The sequence below is a fragment of the Lichenostomus cassidix genome, unplaced genomic scaffold, assembly GCF_008360975.1.
Source record: "Lichenostomus cassidix isolate B80296 unplaced genomic scaffold, HeHo_3.0 HiC_scaffold_37, whole genome shotgun sequence".
Lineage (NCBI taxonomy): Eukaryota > Metazoa > Chordata > Aves > Passeriformes > Meliphagidae > Lichenostomus > Lichenostomus cassidix.
The window spans coordinates 1,493,186-1,511,710 of NW_028147279.1; the positions used below are offsets into that span (position 1 = coordinate 1,493,186).

The window sequence follows — 18,525 nt, forward strand, 5'->3', positions numbered from 1 at the left end:
AATTTTTGGGATTTCAGGATTTTACGGAATTTCAGCAATTTTTATGGAATTTCATCAATTTTGGGATTTCAGGAATTTATGGAATTTCAGGAATTTTTGGGATTTCAGACTATTTTGAGATTCCAGGATTTTAGGGAATTTCGGGAATTTTGGGATCTCAGAGCTAATTTTTGGGATTTCAGGAATTTTCTGGAATTTCAGGATTTTACGGAATTTCAGGATCTCAGAGCTAATTTTTGGGATTTCAGGAATTTATGGAATTTTGGGAATTTTTGGGATTTGAGGCTATTTTGGGATTTCAGCAATTTTTGGGAGCTCAGAGCTAATTTTGGGATTTCAGGATTTTCTGGGATTTTGGGATATTTTGGGATTTCGGAGCTAATTTTGGGATCTCAGAGCGAATTTTGGGATCTCAGAGCGAATTAATTTTGGGATTTCAGGAATTTATGGAATTTCAGCAATTTTTGGGATTTCAGGCTATTTTGGGATTTCAGGATTTTACGGAATTTCAGGAATTTTGGGATCTCAGAGCTAATGAATTTTGGGATTTCAGGATTTTTGGGATCTCAGAGCTAATTTTGGGATTTCAGGATTTGATGGAATTTCAGGATTTTTGGGATCTCAGAGCTAATTTTGGGATCTCAGATCTAGTTTTGGGATTTTTGGGATTTTATGGAATTTCGGGATTTTTGGGATCTCAGAGCTAATTTTGGGATCTCAGAGCTAGTTTTGGGATTTCAGGATTTTATGGAATTTCGGGATTTTTGGGGTCTCAGAGCTAATTAATTTTGTGATCTCAGAGCTAATTTTGGGATCTCAGAGCTGATTAATTTTGGGATTTCCCCTCCCCCCCTCCCCCCCCAGGTGTGTTTTCGCTGCGGAAGCCCCGAGGGGGGGGAGGGGCAAAGCCTGAACCCCAAAATCTGCAACTCCTGCAGCCCAGGTGAGACTTCCGGGAATTTGGGGGATTTTGGGGAATTTTGGGTGGATTTTGGGTAAATTTTGCGGAGGATTTGGGTGGTTTTGGGGTTTTGGGGTGGGGATAATTTGGGGGAAATTTGGGGACAATTCGGGGGATCTTGGGAGGATTTCGGGAAATTTTGCGGAATTTTGGAGGAATTTGGGGGAAATTTGGGGAATTTTGGGGAAGATTTGGGGCAATTTGGGGATAATTTGGGGAATTTTGGGGAAATTTGGGAAGGATTTGGGTGGATTTCGGGAAATTTTGGGGGAATTTGGGGAGGATTTGTGTGCTTTGGAACTTTTGGGACTCGGGAAAATCCTAGAGGATCTGGGGGATCTTGGGGAGCCTGAGGACTTTGGGGGAATTTGGGCATTCTTGGGAAACTCACAGAATCTTGGGAAAACCTGGGGATGACTTGCATGTTTCTTGGGAATCTGGGGATCTTGGGGATTCTGTGAACCTGGGGAATCCCTTTGAGTGATCTGGAACCTGGGATCTTTGGTGAAATTTAGATAACTATGGAATCTTGGAATCCTTGGGACACCTGGGGATCTTGGGGAATCTTGGGACAATCTGGGGAAATCTGTGGATCTTGGTGGATCTGGGGATTTTGGATGACCTTGTGAACTTCTTGGGGAATCTTGGATGATTGGTGCGTTTTTGGGGAATGCTGGGATCTTGGGTGGATTTGGATCTTTGGGAAGATCTGGGGAATCATGGGATCATTTTGGGGAAATTTTGGCATTTGGGGGATTTGAGGGAATTTTGGGGAATTTTGGGGGAGATTTGGGAATTTTCTGTGATTTTGAGGATTTGGGGGCATTTTGAAATTTGGGGATTTTTTGGGTGGATTTGGGGGAATTTTGGGGAAATTTGGGGAAGATTTGGGGCAATTTTGGGGAAATTTTGGGGAGGACTGGGGAGGATTTGGGGGATTTTGGGAGGTCCTGGGAGGGTTTTGGGGAAATTTGGAGAATTTGGGAGGAATTTTGGGGGAAATTGGGGATAATTTAGGGAGGATTTGGGAGGATTTGGGGATCTGAGGGAATTTTGGGGAAAATTTGGGGGAGGATTTTGGGGAATTTCAGGGATTTTGAGGGATTGGGAAACCCAGACTTTTGGGTGATTTGGGAAATTTGGAACCTTGGGAACCCTTAGATTTGGGCAGATTTGAGGAACTTTGGGGATTTTGGGGACAGGACTTGGGGAAACTTAAGGTTTTTGATGAAATCTGTGGCTTTGGATCCTTCAAATTTTGGGAATCCCTTTCGGCCTCTTTGGGAAATCTGTGGTCTTGGGAACTTTGGGCTGGCCTCTTTGGGAGCTGGGGCCTTTTTGGGCAACTTTGGGATTTTCAGGGTGAAATTCGATTTGGAGGATTTTTGGGTTGAAATGTGAGTTTTTAGGCGATATTTTTGGGGTAAACTTGAGATTTTCAGGGTGAATTTTTTTTTTTTGGGCATTTTTTGGGATGAAATTTTGACTTTTTTGGGTGATATTTTTAGGGTAAATTTGGGCTTTTTGGGTGGAATTTTTTTGGTTTTTTTGGGAATTTTCACTCTAAAATTTCGGGAATTTTTTGGGAATTTTTCCCACCATCCTAACCTCTCCCCTCCCCCCCCAGGAAGCCCCCCCAGCCGGGTGGGGGAGGGGCAGGGCGGGGTGGGGGAGGGGCAGCCAGAGCAGCCCCTCCCCCCCTGCAGCTGCGGCCGGGAAACCCCAGGTGAGGGGAGGGGGAGGGGGAGGGGCAACCCCAAAATTTGGGGGGTTGGGGAACCCGAAAATCACCCTCAGGACCCCAAAATTACCCAAAATCCCCAAAAAATCCCTTTCCAGGATCCCAAAAATCCCCAAAAATTACCTTCAGGACCCCAAAATTACCCAAAATCCCCAAGAATTCCTTTCCAGGATCCCAAAATTACCCAAATATCCCCAAAAATCATCCTCAGGATCCCAAAATTACCCAAAATCCCCAAAAAATTCCTTTCCAGGATCCCAAAATTACCCAAAATCCCCAAAAATCATCCTCAGGACCCCAAAATTACCCAAAATCCCCAAAAAATTCCTTTCCAGGATCCCAAAATTACCCAAAATCCCCAAAAATCACCTTCAGGACCCTAAAATTGCCCAAAATCCCAGAAAATTCCTTCCCATGATCTCCAAAAATCCCCAAAAATCACCTTCAGGATCCCAAAATTACCCAAAATTACCCAAAAAAATCCTTTCCAGGATCCCAAAAATCCCCAAAAATCACCTTCAGGATCCCAAAATCACCCAAAATCCAAAAAAAATTCCTTTACAGGATCCCAAAAATCCCAAAAATCCCTAAAACTCATCCTCAGGACCCCAAAATTACCCAAAAATCAAAAAAAAATCCTTTCCAGGATCCCAAAAATCCCCAAAAATCACCTTCAGGGCCCCAAAATTACCCAAAATCCCAAGAATTCCTTTCCAGGATCTCCAAAAATCCCCAAAAATCAGCTTCCGGACCCTAAAATTACCCAAAATCCAAAAATAATCCTTTCCAGGATCCCAAAAATCCCCAACATCCCCAAAAATCATCCTCAGGACCCCAAAATTACCCAAAATCCCAAAAAAATCCTTTCCAGGATCCCAAAAATCCCCAAAAATCAGCTTCAGGACCCCAAAATTACCCAAAATCCCAAAAAAAATTCCTTTACAGGATCTCCAAAAATCCCCAAAAATCCCCAAAAATCATCCTCAGGACCCCAAAATTACCCAAAATCCAAAAAAATTCCTTTCCAGGATCTCCAAAAATCGCCAAAAATCATCCTCAGGACCCCAAAATTACCCAAAATTCCCAAAAAATTCCTTTCCAGGATCCCAAAAATCCCAAAAAATCCCCAAAAATCATCCTCAGGACCCCAAAATTACCCAAAATCCCAAAAAATTTCCTTCCCAGGATCCCAAAAACCACAAAAATTCCTTTCCAGGATCCCAAAATTACCCAAAATTTTGCTTTTAGGATCACTAAATTCCTCAAAAAACCCCAAAATACCATTTTCAGGACCCCAAAATTACCAAAAATCCAAAAAAATTCCTTTCCAGGACCAAAAATTGCCCAAAAATCCCCAAAATTCTTTTCCAGGATACCCAAATCACCAAAAATTTCCAAAAAATCCTTTCCAGGATCTCCAAAAATCCTAAAAATTCCCTTTAGGATCACAAAATTACCCAAAAAAATCCCAAAAATTCCCTTTAAGATCACAAAATTACCCCAAAAAATCCCCAAAAATCCCAAAAATTCCTTTTAAGATCACAAAATTACCCAAAAAAATCCCAAAAAATCCCCAAAATTCCCTTTAGGATCACAAAATTACCCCAAAAAATCCCAAAAAATCCCAAAAAATCCCAAAAATTCCCTTTAAGATCACAAAATTACCCAAAAAAATCCCAAAAAATCCCCAATAATCCCCAAAAAATCCCCTCAGGATCCCCAAAATCCCCCAAAACACCTCCCCAGGTGAGCTCTGGCCACGCCCACTCCCGTGGCCACGCCCACCTGACGTAGCCCCGCCCCCAGGTGCGGCTGGCCACGCCCTGCAGGTGAGACTGCAGGAGGTGCTGCAGAAGCTGCTGAGCTCCGCCCACGGCCACGCCCTCGGGGGCTGCGCACAGGTGAGGGGGCGGGGCTACACCTGGGGTGGGCGCGGTCACTTCTGGGGTGGGCGTGGTCACACCTGGGGGCAGGACCACAGCTGGGGTGGGCGTGGCTACACCTGGAGTGGGCGTGGTCACATTTTGGGTGGGGTCAGACACACCTGGGGTGGGCGTGGTCACACCTGGGTGGGCGTGGTCACACCGGGGGGGGGGCCGGGATCACACCTGGGGTGGGCGTGGCCTCACCTGGGTGGATGTGGTCACACCTGGGGTGGGCGTGGTCACACCTGGGATGGGCGGGGTCACAATTTGGGTGTGGTCAGAAACAGCTGGGGTGGGCGTGGTCACACCTGGAGTGGGCGTGGTCGCTTGGAGCGGGCGTGGCCACGCCTGGCGGGTGTGGTCAGCGCTGGGGTGGGTGTGGCTCCATTTTGGGTGGGCGTGGTCTCACCTGGGGTGGGCGTGGCCATGCCTGGGTGGGCGTGGTCACAGGTGGGATGGGCGTGGTCATACACTGGAGGGACTCGGTCCCAGGTGGGGTGGGCACTTCCTGGATGGGCGTGGTCACACCTGGAGTGGGCGTGGTCCTATTTTGGGTGGGCGTGGTCACATTGGGTTGTAATTAGGTATACCTGGGGTGGGCATTGGGACATGCATGGCTGGGCGTGGTCACGTTTCGGGTGGGTGTGGTCGCACCTGGGAGGGGCGTGGTCAGAGCTGGAGTGGGCAGCGCAATGCCTGCGGTGGGTGTCGTCGTTTTTTGGGGGTGGGCGTGGTCACTTCCGGGGTGCGCGTGGTCGCATCTGGGGGTAATGAGGCACACCCAGGGTGGGTGTGGTTACAGTTTGGGAGGGTGTGGTCACACCTGGAGTGGGTGTGGTCACATTCTGGGTGGGTGTGGTCACACCTGGGGTGGGTGTGGTCACACCTGGAGTGGGTGTGGACACACCTGGAGTGGGTGTGGTTACAGTTTGGGAGGGTGTGGTCACACCTGGGGTGGGTGTGGTCACACCTGGAGTGGGTGTGGTCACATTCTGGGTGGGTGTGGTCAAACCTGGCGTGGGTGTGGTCACATTCTGGGTGGGTGTGGTCACAGTTTGCGAGGGTGTGGTCACACCTGGAGTGGGTGTGGTCACACCTGGAGTGGGTGTGGTCACATTCTGGGTGGGTGTGGTCACACCTGGAGTGGGTGTGGTCACACCTGGAGTAGGTGTGGTCACTCCAGGGCTGGGCGTGGTCATGCATTGGAGAATCGTGGTCACACTCTGGGTGGGCGTGGCCGCGGCTGGGTGGGTGTGGTTCCACGCCGGATGGGCGTGGTCTCACCTGGTGTGGGCGTGGTGACAGCTGGGGTGGGTGTGGTCATGTTTGGGGTGGGCGTGGCCACTTCCTAGATGGGCGTGGACACATCCCGGGTGGGCGTGGTCTCATTTTGGGTGTCCTGAGGTATACCTGGGTGGGCGTGGTCACACCTGGGCGGCGTGATCCCATTTTGGGTGGGCGTGGTCACATTTTGGGTGTGGTCAGACACACCTGGAGTTGGGCAGGGTCACACCTAGGTGGGCGTGGTTACATTTTGGGTGGGCGTGGCCTCGCTTGGGTGTGCTCAGACACACCTGTGATGGGCGTGGCCTCACCTGGAGTGGGCGTGGTCTCACCTGGCGCCCTCTGACCTTTGCCCCAGTGCCCCCCAATTGCCCCAGTGCTCACCTCGAGTGGGCGTGGTCAGACGTGGAGTGGGCGTGGCCTCACCTGGGATGGGCGTGGCCTCACCTGGATGTGCTCAGACACACCTGGGATGGGCGTGGCCTTGCCTGAAGTGGGCGTGGTTACACCTGGGTGGGCGTGACCTCACCTGAAGCGGGCGTGTCCTCACCTGTGACCTCTGACCTTTGCCCCAGTGGCCCCCCAATCGCCCCAATGCTCACCTGGAGTGGGCGTGGCCTCACCTTGGTGTGCTCAGACACACCTGAAGTGGGCGTGGCCTCACCTGGAGTGGGCGTGGCCTCACCTGGTGACCTTTGACCTTTCCCCCAGTGCCCCCCCGCCGGCCCCGGAGCTCACCTGTGCTGCCTGAGAGCGATCCTGGCCAAGGTGGAGGGAGGAGCTTACGGAACCATGGTGAGAACTCCCAAAATTCCCCCAAAATTTGGGGGGAAATCTCCGAAAATTTGGGGGGAAAATCCCCGAAATCTTGGGTGAAAATCACGAGAAATCTGGGGAGAAAATTCCTGAAAATTAGGGGTGAAATCCCAAAAAATTTGGGGGGAAAATTTCTGAAAATTTGGGGGAAAAAATCCGAAAATGTGGGGGAAAATCCAGGAAATGTGGGGGGAAAATCGCCAAAACTTTGGGGGAAAATCGCCAAAAATTTGGGGGAAAAACTCTGAAAATTTGGGGAAAAATCCCTGAAAATTTGGGGGGAAATCTCAAAAATTTGGGGGAAAATCCCAGAAATTTTGGAGGGAAATCCCAGGAAATGTGGGGGGAAAATCCCCAAAAATTTGGGAGGAAATCCTGGAAAATCTGGTGTGAAATCCCTGAAAATTTGGGGGAAAATCCCAAAAATTTGGGGAGAAAATCCCTGAAAATTCGGGGTGAAAATTCTGGAAAACTTTGGGAAAAATCCCCAAAAATTTTGGGGGAAAATCCCAGAAAATTTGGGGTGAAATCCCCAAAAACTTGGGGAGAAAATCCCTGAAAATTTTGGGGGAAATCCCAAAAAATCTGGGGGAAAAATCCCAGAAAATTTGGGAGAAATCCCGAAAATTGGGGGGAAATCTCAAAAATTTGGGGGAAAATCCCAGGAAATTTGGGGAGAAAATCCCAGAACATTTGGGGGCAAAATCCTCGAAAATTTTGGGGAAAATCCCTGAAGATTTGGGGGGAAAATCCCAGAAAATTTGGGGGAAAATCCCAAAAATTTGGGAGAAAATCCCAGAAAATTTAGGGGACAATCCCCGAAAATTTGGGGCAAAATTCCTGAAAATTTGGTGTGAAATCCCAAAAATTTGGGGGAAAATCTCCAAAAATTTGGGGGAAAATTCCCGAAATTTGGGGGGAAATCCCTGAAAAATTGGGGAGAAAATCCCCAAAAATCTGGTGGAAAATCTCAAAAATGTTTGGAGAAAATCCCAAAAATTCTGGGGAAAAATCCCCAAATTTTGGGTCAAAATCCCCAAATTTTGGATAAAAATCCCCAAATTTTGGGTCAAAAATCCCCTAATTTTGGATTAAAATCCCTAAATTTTGGGTCAGAATCCCCAAATTTTGGGTGAAAATCCCCAAATTTTGGCTCGGGGTCCCACGTCCGCCCCTCCCCCCCAGCAGGCCTTCGCCCGTGACGTCATGGCGGTGCTGCGGGGGGGGAGGGGCGGCTCTGACCCCTCCCCCACCCCCTGCCCCTCCCCCACCCCCGACGGTGCCAGCGAGCTCTTCCTGCAGGTGGGGGAGGGGCGGGGATGGGGAGGGGGAGGGGCCAAAATGGGGTGGGGGAGGGGCCATAAAATGGGGGAGGGGCTTAAGATGGGGTGGGGAGGGGCAAAAACAGTGGGGGAGGGGAAAGAGAAAAGGGAGGAGCCTAACTGGGGGAGGCAGGAAATGGGGAGGGGCTTAAAATGGGGTGGGGGGGGCGGAAATGGGGTGGGCCTGGGAAGTGGGGGAGGGGCTTAAAATTGGGTGGGGAGGGGTGAGAATGGAGTGGGGAGGGGAAAGGAAAAGGAGGAGCCTAAAGGGGGTGGGGGAGGGGCGGAGAAATGAGGGGTAAAACAGAGTGGGGGAGGGGCAGGAATGGAGTGGGGAGGGGAAGAAAAGGGAGGAGCCTGATGGGGTGGGGAGGGGCCAGAAATTGGGTGGGGAGGGGCAGGGAAATGGGGAGGGGCGAGAATGGGGTGGGGATGGGTGGGGAAATGGAGGGGGAGGGGTGGGAAGAGGGGAGGGGCAAAGTGGGTGGGGGCAAAAATATGGGGGAGGGGCGAGAATGGGGTGGGGGGGGGTGGGGAAATGGGGGAGGGGTTTAAAATGGAGTGGGGGAGGGGCGGAAAAACGGAGGGGATTAAAGAGCGTGGGGGAGGGGCGGGGCAATGGGGAGGGGTGAGAACAGAGTGGGGGAGGGGCAGAGGAAAAGGAGGAGCTTAAACGGGGTGGGGAGGGGCGGAAAGTGGGGGAGGGGCAAAAATGGGGTGGGGAGGGGCAAAGTGAGTGGGGGAGGGGCAATGAAATGGGGTGGAGCCTAAAACGGAGGGGAGGGGCTGAAACGGGGTGGGGGGAGGGGCGGCCGGGAGCCTCTTAAAGGGGAAACGCCCCAAAAATGGGGGTGTGGGGGAGGGGAATTTGGGATCTTTTTGGGGTGGGGGAGGGGAATTTTGGGAATTTTGGGGTGGGGGAGGGGAATTCTCACCCCCCCCGCCCCTCCCCCCCGCAGCTGATGGGCGGAGCTTTCCCCTCGTTCGACCCTCAGGACCCCAAAATTTGGAACTTCCCGGCGACCCCCAAGTGAGTGGGGGAGGGGCTGGGGGGTGGGGGGAGGGGAGGGGAGGGGTTTTTGGGGAATTTTTTGGGGGGTTTGGAGGTCGATTTTGAGGGAATTTTGGGGGTTTGGGGGTCGATTTGGGGGGAAATTTGGGGAATTTTGGGGGTTTGGAGATCGATTTTGAGGGAAATTTGGGGAATTTTGGGGGTTTGGAGGTCAATTTTTGGGGGTTTTGGGGGTTTCCCAGGTAGATTTGGGGATTCCCGGGTGGAATTTGGGTTTTCCCAGGTAGACTTTGGGTGGTTTTGGGGTTCCCGGGTAAATTTTGGGGAAAATTTGGGGTTTCCCAGCTGGATTTTGGGGTTTCCAGGTGGATTTTGGGTGGATTTGGCTTTTCCAGATAGATTTTTAGGTGGATTTAGGTTTTCCAGGTGGATTTTGGGAGGTTTTGGGGCTCCCAGGTGTATTTTGTGTGGATTTTGGGAGGTTTTGGGGTTCTCAGGTGGATTTTGGGGTCTCCAGGTCGATTTTGGGTGTACTTGGGGTGGTTTTGGGGCTCCCAGGTGTTATTTGGGTGGATTTTGGGAGGTTTTGGGGCTCCCAGGTGGATTTTGGAAGGTTTGGGGTGTCCAGGTGTGCTTGTGGTGGGTTTGGGGAGGTTTTGGGGCTGCCAGGTGTATTTGGGGTGGATTTTGGGAGATTTGGGGGCTCCCAGGTGGATTTGGGGTGGATTTGGAGTTTCCCAGGTGTATTTTGGGAGGTTTTGGGGCTCCCAGGTGTATTTTGGATGAATTTTGGGAGGTTTTGGGGCTCCCAGGAATATTTTGGGTGGATTTTGGGAGGTTTTGAGGCTCCCAGGTGGATTTGGGGTGTATTTGGGGGTGATTTTGGGTGGTTTTGGGGCTGCCAGGTGGATTTCAGATGTATTTCGGATGGATTTTCGGAGGTTTTGGGTTCTCCAGGTGTATTTTGGGTGGATTTTGCGTGGTTTTGGGGCTGCCAGGTGGATTTCAGATGGATTTTGGGTGGATTTGGGTTCTCCAGGTGAATTTTGGGTGGATTTTGGGAGGTTTTGGGGTCTCCAGGTGGATTTTGGGAGGTTTTGGGGCTCCCAGATGTATTTTGGGTGAATTTTGGGAGGTTTTGGGGCTCCCAGGAATATTTTGGGTGGATTTTGGGAGGTTTTGGGGCTGCCAGGCTCACCTGTCCTGTGGCCCCGCCCCTTTCCCAGCGGGGCTCTGCCCCAGGCCGTCCTGCCGCCCAGCACTGACCACACCTACGCCAGGTGGCGCCCGGAGCCGGCCCCGCCCCCCGCAGGTGAGCCACGCCCACCCTGCCCTCACCTGGGCACACCTGGGGAGGCCACGCCCATCTTGGCCACACCTGTGCACACCTGGGAAGGCCACGCCCACTTTTCCGATGAGCCACGCCCACCCTGCCCTCACCTGGGCACACCGGGGAAGGCCACGCCCACTTTAGGGCTGAGCCACACCCATATTGGTCTCACCTGTGCACACCTGGATGAGCCACGCCCACTTTAAAGCTTAGCCACGCCCACTCTGCCCTCACCTGGGGAGGCCACGCCCACTTTGGGGCTGAGCCACACCCATGTTGGCCTCACCTGAACACACCTGGCTGAGCCACGCCCGTCTTGACCTCACCTGTGCACACCTGAAAAGGCCACGCCCACTTTTCAGATCTGCCACACCTACTCTGGGCTCACCTGTGCACACCTGGATGAGCCACACCCACCTGGGGCTCACCTGTGCACACCTGGGGCTCCTCTGGCCAAGCCACGCCCACTTTAGGGTTAAGCCACACCCATATTTGCCTCACCTGTGCACACCTGGACCTCACCTGTGCACACCTGGATGGGCCACGCCCACTCTATGCTCACCTGTGCACACCTGGGGTTCACCTGTGCACACCTGGCTGAGCCACGCCCACTTTGGGGCAGAGCCACGCCCATATTGACCTCACCTGTGCATACCTGGGGAGGCCACACCCACCTCAGGGCTAAGCCCCGCCCACCCCACCTTCATCTGTGCACACCTGGGGTTATGCTCTGCTCACCTGGATGGGCCACGCCCACCTTGGCCTCACCTGTGCACACCTGGCTGAGCCACGCCCACTTTGGAGTTCAGTCATCCACACCCACCCGAGCCTCACCTGGGCCTGTGGGCGTGGCCCCACCTGACCACGCCCCTTTTCCCCGCCCAGGTGAGGAGGGGGCGGAGCCAGCCATGCCGAAGGCGGCAGGTGGGGGCGGAGCCGACGAGCGGCAGTGCTGCCTGTGCCTGCAGAGCGGGGATGCACCTGCACAGGTGAGACCTGGGGGGACAGGTGAGGGGCTTTGGGGGGGGTTTTGGGGTAGGATTCAGGTGTTTCCAGGTGAGTTTTGGGGTTTCCAGGTGGGATTTTGGAGGGAACTCAGGTGAGTTGGGGGACATCAGGTCTACCCATAGACTTGTATGGGGAGGACACCAGGTCTACCCATGGAGTGAGATCGGGGACATCAGGTCTACCCATAGACTTGTATGGAGAGGACACCAGGTCTACCCATTGAGTTAAATTGGAGACATCAGGTCTACCCATAGACTTGTATAGAGGGGAGACCAGGTCTACCCATGGAGTGAGATCGGGGACATCAGGTCTGCCCATAGACTTGTATAGGGGGGAGACCAGGTCTACCCATTGAGTTAAATTGGAGACATCAGGTCTACCCATAGACTTGTATAGGGAGAACACCAGGTCTACCCATTGAGTTGAATTGGAAACATCAGGTCTACCCATAGACTTGTATAGGGGGAGACCAGGTCTACCCGTGGAGTGAGATCAGGGACATCGGGTCTACCTGTAGACTTGTCTAGGGGGGAGACCAGGTCTACCAATAGAGTAATATGGGGGACATCAGGTCTACCCATAGATTTGTATGGGGGGAGACCAGGTCTACCCGTAGAGTAATATGGGGGACATCAGGTCTACCCATAGACTTGCATAGGGGGGAGAACAGGTCTACCCATAGATTTGTCTAGGGGGCAGACCAGGTCTACCCGTGGAGTGAGCTCGGAGACATCAGGTCTACCTGTAGACTGGTATAGTGGGGAGACCAGGTCTACCCATAGTTACATAGACGACACCAGGTCTATCTATAGACTTGTACAGGGGGGAGACCAGGTCACCCATAGATGCATAGAGGACATCAGGTCTACCCATAGATTTGTACAGAGGGGGGACCAGGTCTACCCATTGAGTTAAATTGGAGACATCAGGTCTACCCATAGATTTGTATAGGGGGGAGACCAGGTCTACCCGTGGAGTGAGATCGGGGACATCAGGTCTACCCATAGATTTGTATAGAGGGGAGACCAGGTCTACCCATAGAATTACATAGAAGACATCAGGTCTACCCATTGACTTGTATAGAGGGAGACCAGGTCTACCCGTGGAGTGACATAGAGGGCATCAGGTCTACCCATTGACTTATATGGAGGGGACACCAGGTCTACCCATGGACTCTTATAGGAGGAACATAAAAGTCTACTCTTAAACTTGTGTAGAAAGGACACCAGGTCCACCCATAGATTGGTATAGGAGAGACACCAGGTCTACCCACAGACTTGTATAGAGGGGACAACAGGTCTACCCATAGATTTGTATAGGGGAGACACCAGGTCTACCCATAGATTGCTACTGTGGGGTCAAGGTGAGGCTGGGAGCAGGTGAGGTTGCCCAGGTGAGGCTGGGTCCTCAGGTGATCTCCAGGTGAGGGGGTGGTGCCAGGATGGGATTTTGGGGTGGAAAAGCCCCTTTGGATCATTCCCAGCCTTTTTTGGGGTCTCCTTCAGGGCTTGAATTTCGGGGGAATTTTGGGATGGGGTCTCCAGGGGTGAGGTCACCAATTTGGGGAGGGGTCTCCACAGGACGAGGGGCGCCTCCTGTACATGGGGCAGAACGAGTGGACCCACGTGAACTGCGCCCTGTGGTCAGCCGAGGTGTTCGAGGAGGGCGACGGAACCCTCCGGAACGTCCACGCCGCCGTGGCCAGGGGAAGGCAAATGGTGAGGAGGGGTCTTTTGGGGGATTTGGAGGGGTCCCAAGTGTTTGGGGTGCCACTGTTGAGCAACTAGCAGAGTAATGAAAGCACCAGTTCTCAGTGGCAAGAAGGAAAAGAAGACCTTTATTGTTTTGATTTCATCATATATAGAGAGTTTTCAAGTCACCCAGATTGGTCGGTCAGAAGCCTTCCCCCAGGCCTGATTGGCCAGGCCTGCACCGTCCAAGTTCTGGGACACTGTTCCAGTAACATCCAAACTTTATCTTTATTTATAAAACACAAGAAGAATTGTCATGGGAGAAGCCTGTGCTAGCCACATTGGGGGGCTCTGGTGGTGTCACCCAAAGGTGCTGGGTGTGTCCCATGTATTTTGGGAAGCACCTATGGGTGCTGGGGAGGGGCCCCATGTGTGGGGACACCAGGTCTACCCATGGATTGAGCTAGGGGACACCAGGTCTACCAATAGAATGTATTGGGTGGACACCAGGTCTACCCATAGGTTTAATGAGGGACACCAGGTCTACCCATAGATTGCTGTTGGGGTGATCTGTGAATTTTGGGGACACCAGGTCTACCCATTGATTGCTAGGAGGGACACCAGGTCTACCCATAGATTTCTATGAGGGACAACAGGTCTACCCATAGAATTGTATAGGATGGACAACAGGTCTACCCATAAGGTTTATGAGGGACACCAGGTCTACCTATAGATTGCTAGGAGGGACACCAGGTCTACCCATAGATTGCTGTGAGGGACACCAGGTCTACCCATGTATTGTCATGAGGGACACCAGGTCTACCTGTAGCTTTTCATGAGAGACACCAGGTCTACCCATATATTGTCATAAGAGACACCAAGTCTACCCATAGATTTCAATTAAGGACACCAGGTCTACCCATTGATTGCTATGAGGGTCACCAGGTCTACCCATTGCTTGCTATGATGGACATGAAGTCTACCCATAGATTTCAATGAGGGACACCAGGTCTACCAATAGACCTGTATAGGGTGGACACCAGGTCTACCCATAAGGTTTAATGAGGGACACCAGGTCTACCCATAGATTGCTGTGGGGGACATCAGGTCTACCCGTAGAACTTTATGGGGACACCAGGTCTACCCATTGATTGCTAGGAGGGCCACCAGGTCTACCCATAGATTTCAATGAGGGACACCAGGTCTACCCATAGACTTGTATTGGGTGGACAACAGGTCTACCCATAGGGTTTAATGAGAGACACCAGGTCTACCCACAGATTTTAATGAGAGACACCAGGTCTACCCATATATTGTCATAAGAGACACCAAGTCTACCAATAGATTTCAATTAAGGACACCAGGTCTACCCATTGATTTCAATTAAGGACACCAGGTCTACCTATAGATTGCTGTGAGGAACACCAGGTCTACCTGTAGCTTTTCATGAGGGACACCAGGTCTACCCATAGATTTCAATTGAGGACACCAGGTCTACCCACAGTTTGCTATGAGGGACATCAGGTCTACCCACACTATGCAATTAAGGACACCAGGTCTACCCTTAGATTTCAATGAGGGACACCAGGTCTACCCGTAGGTTTCAATAAAGGACACCAGGTCTACCCGTAGATTGCTATGATGGACATCAGGTCTACCCGTAGATTTCAATGAGGGACACCAGGTCTACCCATAGATTTTAATGAGAGACACCAGGTCTACCCCTAGCCTTCCACAGCTGGGCAATTTTCAGGGAGTCCCTCAGGGTCCCCCGCAGGATTTTTGGGGTTCCCCACGGGGGTCTCACCCCTCTCTCCCCTTCCCCCCAGCGCTGCGAGCACTGCGGTCGCCCCGGGGCCACCGTGGGCTGCTGCCTGGCCGCCTGCGCCGCCAACTACCACTTCATGTGCGCCCGGCGCTGCCAGGCGGCTTTCCTCAGGGACAAGAGGGTGTTCTGCCAGCGCCACGGCCGCCTGCTGGCCGGGGATGTGAGTCTGGGGGGGAATTTGGGGGATTTGGGGTGGTTTTGGGGACTTAAAGTATTCTTGGGGGACTTGGGGTGGCTTGGGGGATCTGGGGGACGTGGGGTGTCATAGATTTTATGGGGCCTTCAAATTGTGCGAACTCAGCTACCAGATGGGTTTGGAGGATCTTGGGGATTCTGGGGTCCGCAGAAGATTTGGGGTGATTTTGGATTTGGGGTGGTTTTGGGGATTTGGGGTGGTTTTGGGGGGATTTGGGGTGGTTATGGGGGATTTTATGGGGTTTTCTTGGGGCTAAAAGGGGAATTTGGGGCAGCCAGGAGGGGTTTGGAGAGGATTTGGGGAAGATTTTGGGGGTCCCTGGGGGAATTTGGGGTGATTTGGGGAGTCCTCGGGGGGATTTGGGGTGGTTTGGGGTGGTTATGGGGTGGTTATGGGGTGGTTATGGTGGATTTTGTGGGGTTATATGGGGTTACATGGGGTTATATGGGGTTTTAAGGGTGTTTTAGGGAGTTAAAAGAGGAACTGGGGGAACCCAGGAGAGGTTTGGAGAGGATTTGGGGAAGATTTTGGGGTTCCTGAGGGGATTTGGGGAGATTTGATGGGATTTGGGGGTCCTGGGGGATTTGGTGGTTTTGGGGGATTTGGGGTGGCTATAGGGGATCTTTATGGGGTTTTATAGGGCTGAAAGGGGAATTTGGGAAGCACCCAGGAGAGGTTTGGGAGGATTTGGGGAAGATTTTGGGGTTCCTGAGGATTTGGGGGAGAGGATTTAAGATTTGATTTTCTCTGGGTTTTTTGGGGGGATTTTTGGGCTTTTGGGGATTTGGGGTGGTTATAGGGGATTTGAGGTGGTTTATAGGGGATTTGGGGTGGTTTGGAGGGGATTTGGGGAAGGTTTTGGGGGTCCTGAGGGGATTTGGGGTATCCTGGGGGGGATTTGAGGGGTCCCAAATCCGATTTTGGGGTCCCAAGTCCGATTTTTGGGGTCCTGAGTCTGAATTTTGGGGTTCTGCCCCCCCAGGAGCTGGTTCGGGACAGGAAAAATTGGGGGTTTTGGGGTTCTTTTTTTAGGATTTTGTGATTTCTTTGGGGGTTTTTTTGGTTTTTGGGGTTTTCTGGGTGGATTTTTGAGGTTTTTGAGTAGGTTTTGGGGTTTTCTGGGTGGATTTTGGGGGTTTTTTTTAGGATTTTGTGATTTTTTGGGGATTTTTTTTAGGATTTGGGATTTTTTGGGTTTTTCTGAGTGGTTTTTGGGGTTTTCCTGGGTGGATTTTTTGGGTTTTCTGAGTGGATTTTGGGGTTTTCTGAGTCATTTTGGGTTTTTTTTGTTATTTTTGGGTTTTCTGGGTGAATTTTTGGGTTTTCTGGGTGGGTTTTGGGTTTTTCTGAGTGGATTTTTGGGGTTTTTTGGATTTTGGGTTTTTCAGGGTGAATTTTTGGTTTTTCTGGGTGGATTTTGGGGGTTTTTGTTATTTTTGGGTTTTTCTGGGTGGATTTTGGGGTTTTCTGGGTGGGTTTTTGGGGGTTTTCGGGGGTCCCGAGTCCGATTTTTGGGGTCCCGAGTCCGAATTTTGGGGTTTTGCCCCCCCAGGAGCTGGTTCGGGACAGAGAAAATTGGGGATTTTTTGGGAATTTTTAGGATTTTGTGATTTCTTTGAGGTTTTTTTTATGATTTTGGGGTTTTCTGGGTTGGTTTTTGGGGTTTTTGGGGGTCCCGAGTCCGATTTTTGGGATCCCAAATCCGAATTTTGGGGTCCCGAGTGGGAATTTTGGGGTTCTGGCCCCCAGGAGCTGGTTCGGGACGGAGGCTTCGCGGTGCTGCGCAGAGTTCTGGTGGATTTTGGGGGAATTAGCCTGAAAAGGAAATTCCTGGGAGGTTTGGAACCCGAGGCTGTCAACGTCATGATCGGTGAGACCCAAAATTCGGGGATTTTGGGATTTTTTGGGAGATTTGGGGGCAATCTGGGGGCGATTTGGGAGAATTTTGGGATTTTGGGGGATTTGGGGGATTTTGGGTTTTGGGGAGATTTGGTGAATTTTGGGATTGGGGATTTTGGGATGATTTGGGGGAATTTTGGGATTTTTTGGGGGCAAAGATTTTTGGGAATTTGGGATTTTTTTGGAAATTTGGGGATTTTGGGGAGAATTTGGGGATTTTTTGGGGAAATTTGGGGGATTTCTGGGGAGATTATGGGGGGAATTTGGGATTTTGGGGAGGATTTGGGGGAATTTCGGGATTTTTTGGGAAGATTTGGGGGATTTCGGGGAATTTTGGGATTTTTTGGGGACAATTTGGGAGATTTTGGGGGTTTGGAGCCTGAGGCTGTCAACGTCATGATCAGTGAGAGCCCAAAAATTTGGGAATTTTGGGATTTTTGGGGGGATTTGAGGGGGAATTGGGGGGGATTTGGGGAGATTTGGGGGAATTTGGGGATTTTTTGGGGGGAATTGGGGGAATTTTGGGATTTTTGGGGTAACTTTGGGAAATTTTGGGGTCCCTGAGAGCATTTTGGGGTGGATTTTAACTTTTTTGGTTTTTTTTTTTTAAATGACTTTTGCCTGGATTTTGGGTTGATTTGTGATTTTCGTTAGGAATTTGATTTTTTGGGATAATTTTGGGGTAATTTCAAGAGATTTTGGGATTTTTTGGGGGGAATTAGGGGTGGATTTTAGGAATATTTTGGGGTTTTTTTCCCAGTTTCAGGTGGATTTTGGGTCGATTTCTGTTTGGAATTTGATTTTTGGGTTAATTTTGAGCTCATTTGGGGATCATTTTGGGTTAATTTTGGATAATGTTTTGGGGGTTTTTTTCCACTTTCAGGTGGATTTTGGGTCGATTTGTGATTCCCATTGGGAATTTAATTTTTGGGCTAATTTTGGGTTAATTTTGGGATAATTTTGGGCTAATTTTAGGATTTTTTTGGGGTGGATTTTAGCAATATTTGGGGTTTTTTTTTTCCACTTTCAGGTGGATTTGGGTCGATTTGTGATTCCCGTTGGGAATTCGATTTTTGGGATAATTTTGGGTTAATTTTTGGCTAATTTTGGGCTAATTTGGGGTTTTTTTGGGGGTGGATTTTAGCAATATTTGGGGGATTTTCCCACTTTCAGGTATATTTTGGGTCGATTTGTGATTCCCATTGGGAATTCAATTTTTGGGCTAATTTTGGGTTAATTTTAGGATTTTTTGGGGGATTTTTTGGGGTAATTTGGGGGAATTTTGGCTTTTTTTTTGGGAGATTCGAGTGGAATTTGGGTCGATTCGTGATTCCCGTTGGGAATTTAATTTTTGGGCTAATTTTGGGTTAATTTTGGGCTCATTTTGGGCTAATTTTGGGGTTTTTTGGGTCTCCCCTCCCCTCTGCAGGCTCTATCCGCATTGACCGCCTGGGGGCGCTAACGGAGCTGTCGGAGCGAGATGGGAAACTGTTCCCAGTTGGATACCAGTGA

General features: G+C 50.8%; 1 protein-coding gene across 1 annotated transcript in view; it reads left to right on the forward strand.

Annotated features, from left to right (window-relative positions):
- Window positions 1-18,525, forward strand: part of LOC146423580 (histone-lysine N-methyltransferase 2B-like) — a 49,076-nt gene extending 30,551 nt beyond the window's left edge. The window contains exons 12-24 of the mRNA XM_085044646.1: window positions 865-943; window positions 2,589-2,687; window positions 4,509-4,603; window positions 6,623-6,706; window positions 7,913-8,029; window positions 9,009-9,079; window positions 10,288-10,373; window positions 11,277-11,380; window positions 12,980-13,117; window positions 14,920-15,078; window positions 16,097-16,125; window positions 16,902-16,984; window positions 18,443-18,525. Coding sequence (XP_084900772.1) covers window positions 865-943; window positions 2,589-2,687; window positions 4,509-4,603; window positions 6,623-6,706; window positions 7,913-8,029; window positions 9,009-9,079; window positions 10,288-10,373; window positions 11,277-11,380; window positions 12,980-13,117; window positions 14,920-15,078; window positions 16,097-16,125; window positions 16,902-16,984; window positions 18,443-18,525 — 1,227 coding nt within the window. The remainder of the gene's footprint in view (window positions 1-864; window positions 944-2,588; window positions 2,688-4,508; window positions 4,604-6,622; window positions 6,707-7,912; window positions 8,030-9,008; window positions 9,080-10,287; window positions 10,374-11,276; window positions 11,381-12,979; window positions 13,118-14,919; window positions 15,079-16,096; window positions 16,126-16,901; window positions 16,985-18,442) is intronic.